This window comes from Anguilla anguilla, chromosome 12 (genome assembly GCF_013347855.1).
Source record: "Anguilla anguilla isolate fAngAng1 chromosome 12, fAngAng1.pri, whole genome shotgun sequence".
Lineage (NCBI taxonomy): Eukaryota > Metazoa > Chordata > Actinopteri > Anguilliformes > Anguillidae > Anguilla > Anguilla anguilla.
The window spans coordinates 10,422,635-10,443,991 of NC_049212.1; the positions used below are offsets into that span (position 1 = coordinate 10,422,635).

At 45.6% G+C, this 21,357-nt stretch overlaps 2 protein-coding genes across 6 annotated transcripts in view; one reads left to right on the plus strand and one right to left on the minus strand.

The window, feature by feature from the left end:
* The first annotated feature begins 1,134 nt into the window (after positions 1 to 1,134).
* Positions 1,135 to 6,795, plus strand: hspa13 (heat shock protein 70 family, member 13). Its single transcript, XM_035384176.1, has 5 exons — positions 1,135 to 1,311; positions 1,936 to 2,279; positions 3,170 to 3,383; positions 4,050 to 4,217; positions 4,694 to 6,795. The coding sequence occupies exons 1-5, from the start codon at positions 1,287 to 1,289 to the stop codon at positions 5,266 to 5,268; spliced, it is 1,326 nt and encodes a 441-aa protein (XP_035240067.1). The 5' UTR covers positions 1,135 to 1,286; the 3' UTR covers positions 5,269 to 6,795.
* Positions 6,796 to 9,976: 3,181 nt separating this feature from the next.
* gdpd5b (glycerophosphodiester phosphodiesterase domain containing 5b) overlaps positions 9,977 to 21,357 on the minus strand; it is a 78,833-nt gene continuing 67,452 nt past the window's right edge. For 2 of the 5 annotated variants that reach the window (XM_035384178.1, XM_035384177.1), the window contains 5 exons: positions 21,170 to 21,317; positions 19,693 to 19,775; positions 14,572 to 14,586; positions 12,542 to 12,654; positions 9,977 to 11,047 (listed from right to left, as the gene is read on the minus strand). In XM_035384178.1, coding sequence (XP_035240069.1) covers positions 10,956 to 11,047; positions 12,542 to 12,654; positions 14,572 to 14,586; positions 19,693 to 19,775; positions 21,170 to 21,317 — 451 coding nt within the window. In that variant the 3' untranslated portion in view covers positions 9,977 to 10,955. Of the gene's footprint in view, positions 11,048 to 11,702; positions 11,863 to 12,541; positions 12,655 to 14,571; positions 14,587 to 19,256; positions 19,396 to 19,692; positions 19,776 to 21,169; positions 21,318 to 21,357 lie in introns of those variants that run through there. The other 3 variants (XM_035384181.1, XM_035384180.1, XM_035384182.1) reach the window with 3 other exon arrangements.

The window sequence follows — 21,357 nt, forward strand, 5'->3', positions numbered from 1 at the left end:
ACCTGAAGATGGCTGCAGCACAAATCTGGCAGGGCATCACCTCTGCTTCTGGCAGAGAAGATACTCAGTCACAGACTTCAAGCAGTCATTGCATGCAAAGGATATGCAACAGAGTACTAAAACGTGACTACATTACATATTTGGCAGACATTTTTATACAAAGTGACATGTAATAAGTGCATACCAAAGGTTGTGCATATGCATATGACTAATAAGTAATATACATGATGAAATAACTTTTTGAGTTCAAATTATTCCGTTGCAGGATCAAGGCCAAATCATTTTTTCTGTTGACTTTTAAATCTGATGGTACAAATTAAAATTGGGATATGCATGAAATATCAACAATTTACACGACGCAAATTCTATTTTTTTTTAAATGAAGTCGGCAGCATCTAAGAAATCATTTAGCTTCTGTTTTAATTTCCACACATGCTTATTATAAAAAGGTATTTGGCTGTTCAGTAGGGCGAAAAAAAAAAACAATTAAGTAAGCTTGAGACAATTTCAGACATCGTGAAAAACAATGTTAAACACATTTCTTACGAATCAGTACATATACCAACGACCTTTCACGCGCGCGCGCACACACACGTGTGTAAATGAGTACGAAACAGTTCAAAGGGTACAACTGGGAATGCCCTAGGATTAGGTATGTTGAAACAGTTATTTCGAAATTTCGGTTAATCTTTTGGTGCTAACAAATTACAAGTAGCCGACTAGATTTTTTTAAATCTGACGGCACGAACTAAATTGGGGACAATCACCAGTACAATACTGGTAGTCTGTAGACATACATAAACGAAAAAACACCAGACCAAGCGAGTTACCGGTCAACTGGGTTATATACAACAGTGCACATACAGTACACAATCCCATATGAATACAAGGGCCGAGCAGCTGAACTTTCATTATCGCATCCTCCCCCTCGCTTCATAAACTACAAGCTACAGCGCAGCTCATTTTCCACAGGTTTTGCACAAAACCGGAAGTAATAAATTTGTAACTCGCACCACCATCTGGCACCACTTTCTGGTTAAATAGAGAGACGTAGCGCTCCAAGCCGCGTTGCTTTGTGGGAAACGCAGTTTCATAACTGTATAACAGACACGGATGCCATTACACTGACTGTCACATTAAACTACGGCATCCAGACATCAGTACTCAAAGTATAGCTGACGTGGTTTACATTTAGTAGATGACGGACTTGCCGGTAACTGTTGATGTTGCTGATGTTTCTTTCCCTTAACCGCATCTCATGATTCGCAAGTTTACGTTTGTAAAGGATGGCGGGCGAAATGTCAATACTTGGTAAGATAACATTTACCATTCTTATGAAAAAAGAACAAGAGCTCTAGCAGCGGACAGTGCAAAACTCGTTTAGACAAGTCGAAACATAAACCTATCCAGCAGTCTAGACTCTAGCTCAGTTAGCTAGCTAACGTAGCTGACTATGATGTTCGAAGTATACCTTGGATAACATTTAGTAACAAATAGCTATCCAATCATAATATCATGGGTCATAGACTAGAGATAGTTCACGTATGTTTCCTGCTAGATACGTCAGTTAGGCTACGGATATATAGCTAGCTAGCTAACGTTAGCAATTTTAATTATCAGATTGTATGAAGGCTGTCTAACGTTAACTAGCACAACAGATAAGAGGGATGTTTACAGGAAATGCAGTGACATGATTACTTAACGGTAACGGCCTTTACAAAGAATTGACGTTTTTTTCGCGGAAGCTGGATTTCTAGTTACCGTTAATATTTCGGTTTCGATGTGACAAGCTTCCGTTCAAAATTAAAGTCAGCTTTTGCCCAGTATGAGTTCACGTCAGAAGTGTGATTGTTTGATTACCCGTTTCCTAGACCGTTTTTAACTAACGTTATACTGATCCGCCTGTGCTGTTAAATCATATAATCATGTTAATAGGTTCTACAATCTTGGCCCTCTTCTTGGCGGGTTACCTGGGGCAACAGTACCTTCCACCTCCCAAGCCCACAGTCATCGGTTTGGATCTGGGGACCACGTTCTGCTCGGTGGGGGTGTTCCACCCCGGTGTGGGAGACGTCGAAGTAATCGGCGACGTGGAGGGTCGAAAAAGCATTCCCAGTGTGGTATCCTTCACGCTCACTGAGGTCCATGCGGGCTACGCTGGCCAGGAGCTCGCGGACAGTAACCCATACAACACCATTTACGACGCCAAGCGGTTCATTGGGAAAATATTTGATAAACCTGAAGACCTGGAGCGAGAAAGTGCCCGATATCCATTCAAGGTAGCAGTCTTGGATCGTTGGTTGTTGGGCTGGGAATGGACAGGTCTAAGATCATACTCTTACACAGATAATTGTCTTCAACCTGCATTCACTTAGTTCCCTGAATTGGTAACCCATTGATTAATTATCCAGTAATTGGTTCCAACAGGTTTGGCTACTTCCTTTTTATGAATTTCATTTTGATATAGCATTGTTTTTCTTTATATGGAAAAGATATGCAAAATATACCCATATCCAAAAATACCAAAACAAATTAGGAGAACGCTTTTGGATTTCTTAAAAAAGGTTTATTCAGACAATAGACTTGCTTGTTATAAAACAGCCATGTTGAGGTCAGTAACCAGGTTGAAGGTATATTTCTGACACTTTTCCTTCAAGCTCACAAGTAATCAGTATTATTAGTATTTTGATATATAGGGTACATGTTAGAGTTTGAATCAGAAGGCGGAACATTTTCTTCCGATAGGTGAGCCTGTTGCACTGTTCACCTAGGCTCTTCACCTGAATTTGGTTTATGAATATGTAAAATGTACAATATCAAAGTTCACCTTGAAGTGTGAGGGGTAGCACAGTAATGAAAATTCCTTGGTGAAAATGGAGGTGATGGAAGTGCAAGTGAACTGATAAAATCGCTTTTAAATTATTTAAAAAATAGACGATAGAAGTAAAAGTGATTTTACGAAAACCTAAATGATTTCATTAAGACAGTCTTGATATGATAAAGATTCTCCACCATTGTTCTTCTGTCAGTTTGTTTACCGCTCGCACAACCTTGCCTTTTATCGTTTAGCAAGTGAGTTAGTTTTCAGTTGTCAAAATTTGTGATAATTGCACGTGGTCCCCAACAAGTCTATGAAGTGAATAAATAAAGCTCTCTGTTGGCGGTCCAGGTGGTCTACAACAACGGGAGCGTGGAGTTCCTGGTGTCGACGAATCACACGTTTACCGTCAGCCCGGAGTTCATCGGCTCCCGGCTCCTGCTGACGATGAGGAGGATGGCGGAGAAGCAGCTGGGCGTGCCGGTGCGGAAGGCCGTCATCTCCGTGCCCGCCGAGTTCGACGAGCGGCAGAGGAACTACACCGTCAGGGCCGCGAACCTGGCAGGCGAGTCCGATTCGCGAGCTGTGCCGGGGGGGTCGTCCCCTTAAGACACCAGCGTGATGTGTGGACAGGCCCAAAGGTCGGGTGTTAAGGGTCAAAGTCCTCAACTTACCGTGGGCTACTGTCCACCAGTAGCATCGATCAGGGAGGGAGAGTCTCCATCTCATTGGGTGCCAGGGTCGGCGGCAGCTGCACTCTTGAGTGTAGTCAGAGAAGTTCGCACATTGTGGGTAGCTCATGCATGCTAGTCTGCACGCTGCACCCTCATAAACCGACACAGGAAGTGGCAAAGACTAGATGGGCTTCTGAATATAACCTGACCTGGGTCAAATGCATGCTTGTTTTGGAATGAAACGCTTTTCTGTGATTGCCTGGTGCAGCTGAGCCTGCCAAGAGGCCTGAAGGCAGGGTTTTTGAGAGTGCTTTATAGGTTACAATACACAAGACAAATATTTGAATCCAAAACAAATACACATTTGACCCAGGGTGGAACACTGCAAATTTGGGGGGAGGAGTCAGGTTTAAACATTAGTAAAAATAAAAAACAAATAAAAGAAAGCTTTTGATTTGATACGGTTTTGCAAGGCTTGTATGGTAAGATTAAGCTCTTGACTATCGGTGCGTACGGTCTTTGTAAGTGACGACCTTCTCTTACCCGCTGCACTCCAGGTTTGGACATCCTGCGCGTGATTAACGAGCCCACTGCCGCCGCAATGGCTTATGGGTTACACAAAGCGGACGTGTCCAACGTGCTGGTGGTGGACCTGGGAGGGGGCACCCTGGACGTGTCCCTTCTGAACAAGCAGGGGGGGATGTTCTTCACCAGGGCCATGGCAGGTAATTCCCCCCACCGACCCCCTTCTTTAGCCCCACCCCCCGTTTTAATTCAGAACATTCCAAATGCAGTTTTTACGTAATGTCGGATTTGTGCTGCTTCAATATTCTGACAAGCAACGGAACAGAACAGGAAGGTGTGTGTAAATGCAGTCTGTGCAATGTTATGGAGTTTGTAGTCAAATGTACGGTTGCCGCAGACCCATAATCCCTTAGTATCCGACCATGTAGGGCAGTGGTAACCAGCTCTGTTCCTGGAGATCTACCGTCCTGTAGGTTTTCACTCTAACCCTAACAAAGCACACCTCATTCAGCTGCTAATTAGTAGAGTCAGGTGTGCCAAGTTAGGGTTGAAATGAAAACCTTCAGGATGGTAGATCTCCAGGAACAGGGTTGGTTACCACTGCTGTAGGGTGAAAGAGTGTCGTTGTAAAAGGAGGCGGAGCAGAACCAACATTTGTTGTCTTGGGCTTCCCTAGGGAACAATAAACTGGGCGGACAGGACTTCAGCCAGAGGCTGCTGCAGCACGTCGTGGAGAAGGTCCGGCAGCGGTTTGGGGTCCCGCCTTCGCGCAAGGAGGACGTGCACCGCCTGCGGCAGGCGGTGGAGGCCGCCAAACTCAACCTCACCCTGAAGCCCAGCGTCCTCCTGGAGGTGCCCCTGCACCTGGAGACGGGCGGCCCCGGGGCCCCCCCGCCGGAGGTGAAGGCCGTGCTGTTCCAGGAGCCCGTCACCCGGGAGCTGTTCGAGCACCTCAACGCCGACCTCTTCCAGAAGATCCTGGTGCCCGTGCGGACGGTGCTGGCGGAGGGCCGCCTGGAGAGGGAGGAGGTGGACGAGGTGGTCCTGGTCGGGGGCTCCACCCGGATCCCCCGGATACGGCGGATCATCGCCGAGTTTTTCGGCAAGGAGCCCAACACCTCGGTGGACCCCGACCTGGCCGTGGTCACGGGCGTGGCCATCCAGGCGGGCATCATGGGCGGGGCCTGGCCCCTGCAGGTCAGCGCCCTGGAGATCCCAAACAGGCACCTGCAGAAGAGGACCTTCCACTGACAGGGGCAGGGTGGCGAGGGCCAGGTGATAGAGGAACTTTTTTTTGTTTTTTTAGGGTCCATCTCTGTAGCGGCTCTTCAGGGTGACTCTTGTGCTGTGCTGCAAGCTGTGTTTGAAAGGCCTGCTTCGTCCCTGCTTTTACCCCAGTCTGAGGCGCAAGCAGGACGGGACAGAAAATCCTGGCAGCCAGCTGGGACATTCTCCATCAACAAGCCGGACCTCACAACGAGAGGAAATCCAGCTGTGTGTTGGTTCACACACCTGGCAAGAGAGGCCGGTCAGCTTACTGAAATGTTTTCAGAAGGAACTGAACTACAGTATGCATAAAATAAAAATGAATTGAATTTAATACTCTCAAACAGAGCGGGAAGGTATTACACGTAAGCATAGGCCCTGTCTTTAAGGGCTGTATTTAAATATCCATTCCATGTGTCTGAATAAGAACACAGTCGACGTTACTGTAGGTAAGAAACCGATATGGCATGAGGGAACATGAGTTTAAAAAGTGAACTCCTTGCTGGCCGTCGCTGTTGCGCCGAACGGTAAAACTGTTGCACACGGGGTCAAAATGAGTTGCGGTGTCCATCGCAGCGACGGTCACAAAGTGAAAAATAAGAAGAAAAAAAAACGAATTTACCACAGGACTGTGTTAAAATGCATAATCCGCTATTTATTTATTTATTTTTAAGTCAGTGTGCGATGTCTGCGTGAAGAGTATGTTGCCTTTTATTTTTGTGATATCCTCCTCGGACAGCCCAGGGAAGACGGGCCGGTGCCTTTGGAGGAGGCTGCTGTGCTGGAATCTCGCACTTTGTGTAATTTGTTAGTAGCGATACCAGGCAGAGCCCCAAGGTGTCGCGTGACACACACCAGGTACTACAGCAAGGGCTAAAGCAAACGCATTCTAAAAAAAAGCCTGAGGCTAAATAACTGATAAAAAAAGCAGAGTGATTAACTATAATTAGGCCAACCAGTATTTGGAAGCCTCTCCCACCCACGCCTTCACCGTTTGTTTTGTGCGCATTTTGTAGGGGCCACCAATTAGTGTATTATTAGTGTACAGGTATGTGGAATCAAGAGGACAGATTAAGAACTGCATAAATGAAAAAGTACACAAAAAAGTGTATTGCTATAAAACGTCCAATTACAAGAATCAAGGATGCCTTCAGACTTAAAAATATAGATTTAAGAGCATCTTGGTGGAACAATTAAGCTTTGGAGGGTATTTGGATTTTTTGCACTCCCTTAAAATCAATGTATGCAATGCATTCCGTTATAACTGTTTTATTACTGATACTGTATGCGATCAGCACAACATTTTTGTTGTGATGTGCGTAATACTTGCAGTTCTTAGTTTACCATGAAAAAAAAAAAACTTTTATGCTCAGGTGCTTGTCCAGTTGCAATTAAATGCTAAATGTTTTGTTCTGCTACACTTCCAGTTTTGATTTAAGCCTTTAGGAGTTTTAAAGGCACTTGGAATATTTTGGTATATAATGCATCATTAAAGCACTGTTGCCAGACTAATTTCACTGTGGTGTTTTGGTGTTTAAATTTCAGTACCTACTTGGAAAAGAATCAAATTTTTTTGACAAAAACAGTTCCCCAGTCTCTTGTGCAATACGTCCATGACCTGATAACATTGTGGAACGAGAGCGCCCTCTGGTGGGCAAAGGCTGCTGGAGCGCAAACGTACTGTTCTTGGTTTGCTAAATAAAATGTCTTAAAATGCATTAGTGAGCTCTGCAGAATGAGGCCACACTCAGCCTCAAAATGCAAAAAGAATTTATTGCACACCCCCCCCCCTCAAAAATAAACAAAACAAAAAAAGTGCAACATATTGTCACTTATAGAAAGAAATGCATTAGCAAGGTAGCTTTCTAGTTCCTTATACTGTCCAGTTTTAATTCCCTTAATCAATAAGGGAAACGTGCTGAAATCATTCCTAGACACTGAACACTTCAAACAATGGCCAAGTGCATAACCCCCCCCCCCCCCCCCCCCCCTCAAAAAAAAAACAAAAACAAACAATAAACCCACTCCAATAATAGATTTTTTTCAGAATACAGCACTTAAATTATTTCAGTTCAAAACACAAGTCTTAAAAGTTACAAAACTGACATAAAAAGGTTTAAAAACAGTGTTCCATGAATCATAATAGAGATAGGGTCTGTAATCAAAATGTTCAGAATGTTCCTGCAACGTTCTGAAATTGTTTCTATGTCTAGACAACGGATTATATGTAATTTCATAAACAGAAATATAATAAATGAAACTGGAATTTATCATGAGCGTTGGTTAACACTGCATTCTGAATGAGATTAGTTTATAGTAAAGTCAGGGATTGCGTATGAATATGCAAAATTATAACAATAAATAAAAAATAAAAAAGAACACGATAAATGAAGCCAAAACTCTCTGAGATGTTTCCAGAACATCAACTGGAAAGGTTCTACAAAAATTATGAAGATCATAAATGCGTATTAAACTTCACAGGAAACGTGGTTCAATCGTAAGACAACGTATCACAGCAATTAAAGAACACCACCTCCAATGCTTCGTTAAAGCGGTCCACACTGCAATTCTTAGCATTTGCTGTTTAAAGTTGAATCCAAATGAACTGCCAAGACTCTAAACTAACTTATGATTCATGTATGTACTGGTAAAATATAGTACTGTGTCACAGTTAATGCGTACAATGTCCTGGTCATGATCCAGTTTATCTTCAGTGGGCTGGCCGATAAACAATTAGAATATTGTGAGTGCTGGATTATGCTCAGACACTGATCTGCTAAAACTATTAGGTGTATGATGAATTCATCGCTTCCGGTACAAATTTTCGGAAATGCCCACTGAGGTTCCTTGACACGAGAAAATCACTTTAGTACTGGAAACGTCTTTAATTAGTCTTCTAACTCACGCAATAACCTTTAATGAAAGAGTTGCCTACCGCACAATTATTGTAATTACTTTGCAAATTTATTTGCAGTACTGTATGTGATTAGTTCAGGTTAATAACCTCCTTAACATGAATGTCACAGTCCACATAGCCACCTTAACAAAAAGAAAAAATAGTTAAAGCATATTTTCTCATTTGCAGCATATTTGCAGTAATATGAGAATAGGCTATATACAGTAATGTTCTACTGGTTTTTTTCTATACTATGAGAAATGTTTAGAGAAAAGCGAATTTACACCAGCGTTACTTATTATTTCAGATGAAACAACTCGATGTGTTTACAAAGCAGTCTCTTTTTTACAGGCGAGAACAAGTACGAAAACGTTTGTAGTGAATCTAAAGCTAGACCTAACCCTCAAAGCTATCACTTATTTGTTTTTTGTATTTTATTTTTTTTTTTTTGTAAAAGGCATATATTTAATGTCAGCCGACAAAAAAAAAAAAAAAAAAAAAAACAAGATCACAACATTTCACATTATGGGGTTTTTTTTTCTTTTGAAATGACTGAAGCGCCACAAACCAAGTTAAGTGTAAAAATAAACCTGAAGGTGGAAAAAAAGTTCAGAGGAATACTTTTAACCAGCTACTGACTATTTACCACAGTGGAACTTCATACGAGTAAGACCATGCTAAGGCAGCTGCACAAGGTCACGCTAAGAATATATATGTAGCACACCAAATACCGCAATGTGGGAAGAACACCTTACGCGCTAGAACTACGCACATCGCGATGCATCACGACAAATAGACACATTCACTCCAGGCGAGAGAGGTACTGGATGTCTCCAGTTAACGGCAGCTGTGCTACAGTCTACAGTAGAATCACAGCCAATGAGCATTTATACCTAACATCACATACTGTGCAGTCTGGGTATTTGGACAGTGAGACAATTTTTTGTCGTTTCGGCTTTGTACTCCAGCACATTGGATTTTTAAATGAAATGTGAATACGAGATTGAAGCGCAGACTGTTCAGTTTAATTTGAGCGCGTTCACGTCCATATTAGGGGAACCTTTTAGAAATCGCAGCCCTTTTTATACATAGTCCCCCCATTTTTGAGGAGCAAAAGTAACTGGACAGTTGGCTTAAACGGACGAACAGAAAAAGAACACTCTCCAGGGTGTAAGCATAGATGTGTCAAAGACTACTATAAAGAGAAGCCCACACCAGCATAACTTCAGAGGGTACACTGCAAGATGCAGACCACTGGTAAGCCTCAAGAACAGAACAGCCAGATTAGAGTTTGCAAAGAAGTACATTAAAAAACTAGAGTTCTGGAACTAATTCTAATGGAGTATTATCCTGTACATTATGGAAGAAAAAAGTGAAGAAAGAAACTGCTCATGATCCAAAGCACCCCCCTCATCTGTGAAACATGTCCTAGTCATGTATGGCTGCCAATGGAACTGGCTCAATTGTCTTCATTAATGATGTGATGACTTCTGAGGTGTACAGAAACATCACATCAGTGCAGGTCCAACTAAATGCCTCAAATCTCATTGGACGGCGTTTCACCTTACAGCAGGACAATGACCCCAAACATACTGCTAAAGCAACCAAAAAGTTTTTCAGGGCCAAAAAGTGTAATGTTCTCGGCTAAGTCAATCTCCTGACCTGAATCCAACCAAACGTGCTGAAAACAAGACTGAAGGCAAAATGCCCCAGAAACAAACAGGGGCTGAAGATAGCTGCAGTACAGGCCTGGCAGAACATCACCAGAGAAGACAACCAGTGTCCGGTGATGTCTATGGGTCTCAGACTTCAGGCAGTCATCGAATGCAAAGGATTTGCAACTAGGTACTAAATATGACAACATTATTTAAGATTATGTTAATTTACCCACTTACTTTTAGTCCCCTAAAATGGGGGAACTATACAGAAACAGAGCTGCAAGTCCTGCACAGATCACCAGATATGAATGTAAATATTAATTGGTTCATTTCAAATTCAATGTGCTGGAATGCAAAGCCAAAACAACACAAAATAGTGTCAAAATACTTACAGACTGCACTGTACACAAAATATACAAAAAATAAACCGCACTGGAGAAAAAAAAAAAAAAAGCACATTTTAATTTCTCTAACTGTAACTTGCACCTCTCCAAGGAACGGCAGACACTTAAGTACTTAAGGTTTGTTTGTTGCGTCTGTGCAGGCCACAGTAGGCCACGTTAGACACCGTAGAGTCCCCGCAAGGCAGAATCGCGTACGCATTTCACATAACAATGATCCAGAGGGGACGACTGACGGTCGTACTCGTACGCGTTCCTTAATGGAAAGAATATAAATATGCAAATTAAATCATGAGCGAAGCATTTGTAAAAACGGTCATGCGCTGAATGCCCAAGAGGTACACAGCTGGGTAGGCTAATCCAAGTGCTTTTCAAAACATCAAAAAGGTCAAGGGAGCAGGCTTTAGACTTTGAATTTGGAGTCTAATCTGTTTGTAAAAATGTGCTTGTAGACCGCCAAGCGCACTTCAATCCTGCCATGCAAAAGCAGTATTTTTACATTTCCAGTATACGCGCAACAGTTGGGTGATTCCAGAACAGCCAATCAGAAGCTTTTTGACGAAGGGACAGAACTCAGTTTCCCAGAGTCCTACATGCATCCAAACTGAACACAAGAGTCCTGCGTGCTCCTGTGTCCACACATGTTCTTTTTGTCCGATTCCCGTTGATGTCCGATAAGTCCTCCGGGCCAGTGTGCGTCGGTGTCGGTTGTCCTGGTTACTGGGCGATGCCCTGGTTCGAGTAGTAGTCGTATCCATTTTCCGCGTACACAGACAGCTCATCCGAATCCCCTATGCCATTGCTCACCTCTGCCAAGAGGGGGCGCAGTGGGGAGCGGGGCAGAAAGAAAACCGTTATTGCCTCATCGCCAGCACAGATGAAAACGGGGAGGTTACTTCTTCAGAAGGGCAAAGCCATGCATGACACTCTCATGCACTCTGGACTCAACTTTGCATCAGACCTCTGCAAAAAGCTGCATCACATTTTGAATTCTGAACAGACAACACTAAAAGAAATCCCAAGACTGAAATATAGTACATGGCCACATGTTTGTTATAGCCAAACACTGGCTCAGGGGTATCCATCCTCCTTTTGGCTTTGAGTGGCATATTTAATAATTTTTTTTCCCTTTTCCTTACAATTTTACACTATACATTCTCTTCATCTGAGTGACCTCTGAAGGTAATGTTTTCTTTAAAATGTGCCACTCAAAAGTCAAGATGTGCCTCAGCAGTTAGGCCGAACGTGCCCTCCCTTCCAAGGAACGGAAGCATGTGGGGATCTTAAGAACAATGCCTGTCGAAGTCCTGGAGATCATTCTTTAGCATCTACATTCCCGCGGCAGAAGACTCACCTCTGATGAGGTCATGACCTTGCCACTGCAAAGCCAGAGAGAGACTGCCACAGGCTTCAGGGGGAGGTGGGGGGCTGGGTGTGGGGGGGCAGCAGGCAGTTAGGGGCTGAGGAGGCCTGGAGTGTTATGAGATGAAATGGAGGGACCCTGGAGAAGGTGGAGGAGCAGGTGGACGTGCAGGTGGAGGTGGAGGCGGAGGTGCAGGCGGGTGGGGTTGGGGATGGGGGGCGGGGCTCGTGACCCAGCTGGAGTGCGGTTACTGGCGGTTCCCTTTAGGGCAGTCACACATGCAGAGAGCATGCATCAGACCCCGCAGCATGCATTACGTACACACACAGTGCTGAGAGAAAGTATCTGCCCCCTCCCTGATTTATACTGTTATTGCATATTTGTCACACGGAACCAGAGTAAACACAAAACACATTTTTTACACAGTTAAATTTATTTCATGAAAAACGTTATCCGAAAGCATTCGTCTCTATAATTGCGTGACAAATATGCAATAATAGAGAAAATCAAGAAGGGAGCAAATACGTTTCACAGCATTGTATATATATATACTGTATATATAGAACACACATTTATAAATTAGAAAACAGGACCAGAAAATAGTAAAAAAAAAAAAAAAAAAACCATGACAGTGTTATTTAAAAAAAAAAGAAAAAATGAAAATATTAAAACCCTTACTCAAAAGTGGGTACTGCCAACATGCTATGGCATAACTTACCTTTATTGGGGTGTGCTGTTTTTTTATTGCCTTTTTTTCCTCATCAATTTATCAAACTCTAAATACGGTTTGAAATGAAATAGTAGGGCTTGCGGTGCATTGTGGCTGAAAGCTTTGGTCTGTGGTTCAGGATGTGAGCCACAGCAGCGCCCTCTCCTGGCGGAGTGGACTCGGTGCGGGCGCTCCCAGGACCCCTCCCCCTCCCCCCTGTTAGGTAGTCACCTGAGAAGATGAGCTTCTCCTTCATGATGTTGACGTCGCGGCTGGACCTGCGGACGGCGGCGCTCAGCATGATCTGCTCCGGGTTGTAGCGCTGCATCCCGCTGAAGCGCCACCTGCGAAGCCATGCACACGGGCGCGGGGGTCAGGCCTGCTCGGGCGCCGTGCGGTAACGCTGCCCCTGCCCCCCCCCACCCCCCCACGAGCCCCGCCAACGCGCCCTGCGAGCTGCAAGCTGCACCCTACTACGCCCTTCCCTCTCCGTCACCCGGGACAAGCAAATAGTACTCACACCCCCCCCCCCCCCCTTACTGACTCTATTATGTCTGAACCCTGGACAGAGGATGCCCCTGATTACCCAGTGAGACAAGTTGCTTCAGTGATGTAAAGGGCTCATTTGCTTATGAGAGCTACATAATGTCCCTGGCTTAGGAGATCTGCTGAGCAGGTAAAGAATGGTATATTATTTGTATAATGTAATTGTGTGTGTGTGTGTGTGTGTTAGAAAGAGAGTGAGTGTGTGTGAGAGTGAGTGTATACACATACACTAACTTTGTTTCTTTTCAGTGTAATTGTGTGTTTGAGTGTGTGTGTCTGTGTGTGTTTGTGTGGGGGGTGTAGTACAGCATCATTTATTGACGCTGATCATTGGCCTGTGTGCACATACTTAACATTTCATGGAATAACTAGAAAACACAGTCAGCTTTAATACTTCATGAATGCTGAAAACATCAGGAGCAAGGCGTAACCGCCTGTTCCACCAGCAATCCATTATCCCCACGTATGTACTGCACGCCTGAGTCAGTACATCAGCATTCACCTTACATGTGACTGCGATAATGGACCGCATTTCATTTAAAGTGAGTTTGCATCAACATAACAGGCCACAATTTCTACTGCAAGGCACTTCATTTTGCTCCTGCGCTCAATATGAATGATTTATAGCAACGACTGAAATGGCTATTGCTGGGAAAGAGAGGAACTCTGGGAAGTTTGTTGCCCGAGGGACCAGAATAACGAACGGTTCTGTGAGCTGAACGGACGAAGAGCCATTTACTCGCCATAGCATTCAACAGAGAAGACTGAGAGAGAAAATCAAACGCGTTACAGTATCAAAAGATTTTAAATCTCACTGATTCAAGAAGAGCAGTTTCATCTGAAGAATGTGTTTCGTCTTGGCTAAGTCTCTACACCTGATCCAGAGCCCTATTTAAACGGGAAATGCTAGTATCTCACTCTTCCCTTTTGAATATGCTAAACCTCTTTCAGGGAAACCAACGTGTTGGACGCCAGTGGGGTTATACATGGCCTGGAAAAGGAATTAGGCTGGAAAAGGAATTAAGTTTCTGAGACTGGTTGCCTACAACGTGATTGGTTCTAGTAAGCATTTGCATGTGTTGTATGTTGATTTCAGTTTGCTTGGACTGTGGCTTCTATGTCTAGCTCCTCCTGCACAAGATCATGAGTGGCACATCCACGAAATTTGGGCAGCCTTATTTCGTATCAGCGTCAACCCGGCAAGACTGATAGTGCTGTATGGGTTGCGAGCCTGGGAGTAGAGGCAAAAGTCTGGGCACAAAGAGCACGACAGCACCATCTAGTGGACAGGAAGAGGAGTGGCAGCAGAACAGTGAACGCAATCACAGTGCCGAGGCACGGAAGAGCAGAGATGAGAGAGCAGAGTGATCGGAGAAAGAGAAAATGATGGACGGAAGTACATTTAAAAGAGACGGACCAAAAGTGAGGTGAGAGCCTCTAAGACAACTGCGTTCTACTGACCTTATTACATCTACTGACTTTATTACACTGACAGACAAACACGGACAAGTACAGCAACATACGGGGGGGCGACAGACTGACTGACACACAGACAGACAAACAGGACGGACCAGCAGACAGAAGTACAGACAGTAGGATGCACCATATCGACTGACCGGCACATATGACACACAGGAGTGTGAGAGAACAGTTGAAGAGACCAGAGTAGGGATGAAAGAGGTGCATTATGGGTCAGTTTTGGGGGGAGGGGTTACCTGATCATGTGATAGCTGAAAGATGCCAGAATGCAGCAGAGGAGCATGCGCATCAGGCAGAGCAGAGAGGAGGAAGAGGACGAGGAGGAAGGAGGACAGAATAGAGAGGTCAGTTCAGAAGCCAGCGCAACCCCACCCCTCCCGCCCCCCCGTTACCCTGGCTACACAGCTCAGCACACGCAGGCACGCTCACGCCAGAGGAAGGACTCACACAGGACACGCCCACAGCTACTGTGCTTGTACACAAGTGGGTGTATGTTCTGTGCACAGCTGCTTACACATACTGATGGACTCGCATACTGTAGTTAGGAGCAATACTTTTTTATCCTTGGTTGTTAGGGAAACGGAGCATTGTGACATCATTTCATTCTAGAAGGAGGACCACATGGTTTTGACCAATCAGAAAGTGCTGTTATTCCTGTACATCATGACTCATACATTACCACAAGACAATGGGGTTCATATAACAGAGTTCAAGTAATAGAGGCTGTGTAGCAACATGCTATATCCCAAACCAGTGCTGTGTTCCATTCTTCTCACTGATGATTCTTGATACAGAATCTATTGGTCACAACTAGGGATAGACGGATGAGGCTTGTGTATTCTTGCCCTGTAGTAGCGACAGATGCTAATCACTTTCAGAGACAATGTGGACGTTACTAAGGAAGTCATTTCACCACCTCCAAGAGCTGCTGTAATGAGCTGGGTATGCAAAAGTTCACTTAAGCTGATTTTAAACTGTTTTATCTTTTTAAAACTGATTTTAAGCTATTTTTAGTTCTTAAGTTGCACTGTCCTATTATACATATGTCTTTGCTCTTAATCTTTTCTGGAACTTGCAGAGGGAGCCCCTCCCTGTGTACCTAGCACTTCGGACTAAAGTGCTCCACTACACAACAGCGACACATAACTAGGGTTACATCTTGGGAGAGATAGAAGTCTCTGACATACACGTTTCCAGACGCAGCCTGAGAAGAGCTATTTGCATGTTTATTTACTTTTTACTACTTTTGACATTTATTTTATGTATTTTTAATGTACTGTCAAATCAATCTTTCTTTTTTCACTATTCTGTAAAGCACTTTGAATTGCATTCAATTGTGTGAATATGTGCTACACAAATGAACTTGACTTGAAAACTTGACTTAAGGTCTGAGAATGATGACCTCACAAACACGAGACACCAATCACCGCAAATGCTTCTCCTAATGCGCAGAGCTGACGTGACGAAGCCAAGTTTCCTTGTTTACAAAACCAGACAGTCTATCGGACCGCTGTGGAGAACAGCTTACCGCACACCAGCTTTTTGCCAGTTGGCATCCAACGACTATTTAGCCTTCTCCTAACAGCTGATGCTCAATCAACTGCCTTGTCTCGACTGTCTCGCAGCAACAACTGAGACGCCAATTTGCAAAAACGTTGGCGGCCCGACTGCTGTGCCAACAGTGGTCCAATAGTATTCTCTCAAGCAGGTTGGCTTCAGTACATATAATCCCTACATTAGTGCTATGCTAATATACAAGTACACCTTTTCTAAGGCTCACCCATCTCTATGGAAACTGTTTCTTTAGACTTTTGTCCACTGGAGGCAAACAGTTTTCGGTGAAATTACTACACATGAGGAGAGCAGCTCTGCACCGAGGCAGAGAGAGGCCAATGCTTCTGCATTATCGGAACATTCGCCTCATTATGGTAATGGGCATTAAGAGACAGAACTTTCTGGAAAGCAACCTCAGCATTCTCTCCCTTTTGCTGATGCACTGCACTGACCCGCTTACAGTGGCCAAAAACATCAGCATTTTTTTGCCCAGGGCTTCATTAAACAGTTTAGTCAACAATACTGGCACTCGCTGGCCTGACAAATAAAGCGGACGGGGCGCTCTGTGCCAAACAGGAAGTGACCTCATTGCATCTCTGACATGTGATCGGTTCATCCCTCCTCTTACTCAAGTCAAATGCAGGCGACCCTGACAATGTTCCTGGCCGTGAATGGCAGTGCACTTCTGCATGTGCTATGGCAGGGTTTTAATGGCAGGAGAAATACATTAGGACTTTTCGGAATTGTAGAATAGTGCATAAAAGCGCTGTAGTGTTACGCGTGTGTGCGCGTGTGCGTGTGTGTGTGTGTGTGCGTGTGTGCGTGTGTGCGTGTGCGCGTGTGCGCGTGTGCGTGTGTGTGCGTGTGCGTGTGCGTGTGCGTGTGTGTGTGTGCGTGTAGGCTAGCCCTCGTGGTGAACCGGGAAACAGCCCCTGCCAGTACACAGGCTCCACTTCACCAGGAGTCCTGCCAGGCCTCCCCATGCACACACACAGTGACTGGGTGCCCCTCACAGCCCCAGGATAACATGGCGGGTGGGGGGGGGGGGACATTTAAACAATCAGTTTGGGGGGGGGGGTCGCGGAGCTGCAGCGGTCTCCGGAGGTACGATGTGCCAGCTCACACGTCGTGGCCCCACCCTTGGCCGACCACTGTCCTGGTGCTTGGGCGGCAGTGTAGTATAATGGGTAAGGATCTGGTCTTGTGACCTAAAGGTCACAGGTTAGATTCCCAAGTAAGACGCTGCCGTTGCGCCCTTGAGCAAGGTACTTAACCGGCACTGCTTCAGTATATATCCAGCTGTATAAATGGATGCGATGTAAGTGCTATGTAAAAAAAAAAAAAAGAAAAGTTGTGCAAGTCACTCTGGATAAGAGCATCTGCTAAATGCCTGTAATGTAATGATGCTCTGCGGGCAAGTCTGGGAAGACAAAAGCCAGGGGAGCACAGCCTTCTACGAGGGGCTGGGTGAGGCTCGAAGACGGATTTAATTTAAAATTTAATTTCATCCGTCAGGGAAGGAAAAATCGTACGTCAGCCATAGCAACGCAAACAGGCAGAGGCTGCTTCGTCTTTGTACACAAACTCATAATCGCCAATACTGTATTCCAAATGAAGAGGAAGTATATAATCTCTTCTATGCATTCAGCATGGACGCACTGGCACCTCATTGTCAGGTGCTCTGATCTCAGGGAAGTCCTCACTACGCGAGCCGTGAGAGGGGCGGAGTGCTGCACGAATCACCAAACGATCACGCCCACGCCCAAAACGAGGCTCCGCCCACGCTCAGAACGAGGCTCCGCCCACGCCCAAAACGAGGCTCCGCCCACGCTCAGAACGAGGCTCCGCCCACGCCCAAAACGAGGCTCCGCCCACGCTCAAAACGAGGCTCCGCCCACGCTCAAAACGAGGCTCCGCCCACGCCCAAAACGAGGCTCCGCCCACGCTCAAAACGAGGCTCCGCCCACGCTCAGAACGAGGCTCCGCCCACGCCCAAAACGAGGCTCCGCCCAGCAGTCCTCCTTCGGAGGTCCACTAAGAAAAGACTGCACTGCGCCCGGCTCCCAGACACAGAGGCACGGAAGACCTCGCGCTCTCCTCCAGCAGAACCACCGCTAGAGAACCATAGAGTCTCTCCAGGGCACAGAGGCACGGAAGACCTCGCGCTCTCCTCCAGCAGAACCACCGCTAGAGAACCATAGAGTCTCTCCAGGGCACAGAGGCACGGAAGACCTTGCGCTCTCCTCCAGCAGAACCACCGCTAGAGAACCAAGGAGTCTCTCCAGGGCACAGAGGGGACGATCGATGACAAGTGGTCCTCTCTCTCAGTGCTTCGCTTTACGATGCAGCAGCTCAACCAGTCTGCTGCAGCAGGAAGAAACACCAGGACTGGTTGGATGAGAACTCCACGCACATCTCCACTCTTCTTGACAGTGTGCCCTAAAGCACATAAAGCTCCACTCTAATCTTCTGAGGCCCTTGAATGGCAAGACCAAAGGAAGGAGGTGCAGTGTGTGCTCTGTGACGTCTAAAGAATGAGTGACGGATCTCCAAAGAACACAGAATTCAATCCTATGCGGACAGATAGGACATGCATAATTCTCATGATGCCATGAAGACCACCCATAGCCCAAGAACCTGCTCTTTCTGTCCCCTTCGAAGTGCTGATGGATCCTCCCTCATACAGGACCAAACTAAGATGGTGCAGAGGTGGGATGAGGAAGAAAGGGCACAACACAGGCCGGCAAAGGAGGCAGAGATGGAAAGATGCCCACGACTGCACCTGCCCCAGTGAGTCAGGACTTCATTTACCCTGTCTCTGGCATAGAGTGTGCGTCCCACATTGAATTTTACAACTATCAACAGACCCATGAAAAGCACAATGGACTACCCTAAGCAAGTGAGCGTGTGTGGATGTGTCTGCCCACACGTGCCTATGTATGCCGGCTTGTTTCATGTCTGCGGTGTTTGCATGTGCACGTGTCCATGTACCCGTGTGTGTGCGTTAGTACGCATGTTTATATATGCACAAAACAGCAACTGCTGAGTCCACAAGCTACTTGTGTTTTTCCCTTCAAACGCAACTCAACACAAACATTACGTGAGCGTTTCTCTCTCATAGGGCAGGGATTTCTGGATGTCAGGTGCAGTGATGCATAAGGCAACAACTGGATGCACGTTAGTTAGCGCGCTAGTTAGCATGCTAGTTAGCGTGTTAGCTAGTGTGTTAGTGTGTTAACGGCATTGACATGAACGCGTCTGCGGGGAGCCGGGCCATGGCGCACTGCTATGTTGCGAAGGTGTAGCTCCTGGGGTGCAGCTGGGGGGGGAGGGGGTGGGGGGTGGAGTTGAAGTGCTGAGGGGGGGAGGGGCAGTTTGCGAGAGGCCAGCATATAGGCTCCTGTGTTGTGATAGCAGGAGGCTACGGGTGCCACAGTGTTTCTCAGAGTCCTTGTGATCTTCAGTGTCGCATTCCTGAGCCAATCGGCTGTCTTTGCAACAAGTACCTACAGAGATGCGCAATACAGAACCAGTAGCAATAGTTTTGCCATCATAAATGTTTTCAAAAATCATGTGTGACAGTCATGGATTTACAAGGAATGAGACTAAACGTTTGTTGTTCCACAAAACATCGAGTTCACTCATGCAACATCTCTAATGTCAATTATTATGTTAATTATCAACACATTCTTGAATGCAAGACATGTCAGATGAGAGAGAAACACAAACACTTCAAACGGTCAGGTCCAGACGGTTCGAAAGCACACAAGAGCACACTCACGCACAAGGAACGAAGTACTTACTTCTGGAACACAAATATTCCTATTACTATTGCGAAAGAGACGAGGTCCGTGGCGATCCAGACCACGTTGTACTCATCGGGGCTCTAAAAAGAAAAAAAAAACAACGTCATGATGGTAACAACCACTAGAGGGAGATGTAGCTCCATATTGGAGCCACTCAGCTTCCTGACGACAGATCTGTCTCTGCTGGGGCCCTCAACAAATATACATATAACTTTGTGTGAAATATGACGTCCAATCCAAAGCATTTCATAATAACCGGAAATTTTTTTTTAGCTGTTTTGAATGTTTACTCCCATGTTCCTTTGAAAGCTCAGGAGCACCAATCCACATCATTTATTTATCTCTGGGTGCATCCCAATACTCAAAAAATGTATCCTCCTTTCCTCCACTACCATCTTGTTTCCTCCGTGCCTCGTAAACCGGTCTGTGTGTCCTCCCTCCCTCCAGTGTCCCAGTATTGGAGGAGACGAGCAAAGCGGCTTCAAACTCGACTCCGAGCCTCCTCCGATGAAGGATGCATCGATGTACGCTACTGCGGAGGTATTTTCACATTTCTGGGTGACATCATCGTGCTCACATCCACATCACATCCAAGATTGAAAGACCACAGAATCTCACACTATCCAAACTTCGGAAAGTGGAGATGGCAGAGAACTTTAATTTTCCTCAATTAGGCAAGATATTTAGGCAAATTTGTGTGTGCTGCTTCAGAAGGTTATCACGCATACCCGAAGGCTAGATTAGCTTGATTATTTTGCTGCTTTAAATGGTCTGACCACATGTAATCTGTGAAATGGTTATGGGACTATTTGTGGGCTCGGAAAAAAATAACACTTATGATAGGGCTATTTCATCAATAGCTGACGTCAACTTATATGACGGAGAAGCAGATGAGCTTGTCCTAATTTTCTTCATGCCTCCTCATTCTCTCCTTTCCTCCACTCATCTTCTCCCCTCCTTTACTCCACATACTTCCATGTAGGACACATCCAACAAAGTTTTAAGCCAAATTTGACACCTGGCCTTCTTGCCCCTAGTGGTAAATGATGTTACTGCTGGAGCTGCTCGGATTGTCTGAGAAAGAGAGGCACACACTCTAGAGAGAGACACAGCCTACTTTCAAGGGAATAGCAGATACACTTTTTTAATGCTTCTGCATTCTCGTAACAATCTCATATCCAAAATGCTAACACTTCTTATTTCCCTACAGTCCAAATGCACAGTAAGATTACTGACTAAAGCAGTTGTGATTGTATAGCAGGTAAGAATGATCTACCTCTAGGTCACGCATTACAAGGAGGGAGGGAGGGAGGGAGAAGGGATTTGAGAGAGGGCTGGGGGAGGGAAAGAGGGAAAGTAAGACGGAGGGAGGGAGAGAGCAGAAGAGCAGGTAGCTTGCTGTGCCCTAGCCCCATTAGATTAGTGCGTTGTTGCCGGGTGACAGAAGGGGCTGGATCAGGGCGGGGTTGCTTACCATCAGCCAGACCGGGTAAGGCACCTTCCTGAGGATTTGGGGTGCGTCCGAGGACACGGAGGGGACCCCGCTGCACCACAGCACTGAGAAGAGCCAGGGGTCATTCACACTGGACAGAGTCAGACTCAGGTTGGCTGCTGAGAATTCACTGTGTGTGTGTGAGAGAGAGAGAGAGAGAGGGAGAGAGA

Bases quoted from the DNA above. Each gene is read 5' to 3' on its own strand.
- hspa13 (XM_035384176.1), top strand. From the start codon at position 1,287: ATGGCGGGCGAAATGTCAATACTTG. The intron at 1,312-1,935 runs GTAAGATAACAT...TCATGTTAATAG, and splicing joins GGGCGAAATGTCAATACTTG to GTTCTACAATCTTGGCCCTC. The intron at 2,280-3,169 runs GTAGCAGTCTTG...TTGGCGGTCCAG, and splicing joins GTGCCCGATATCCATTCAAG to GTGGTCTACAACAACGGGAG.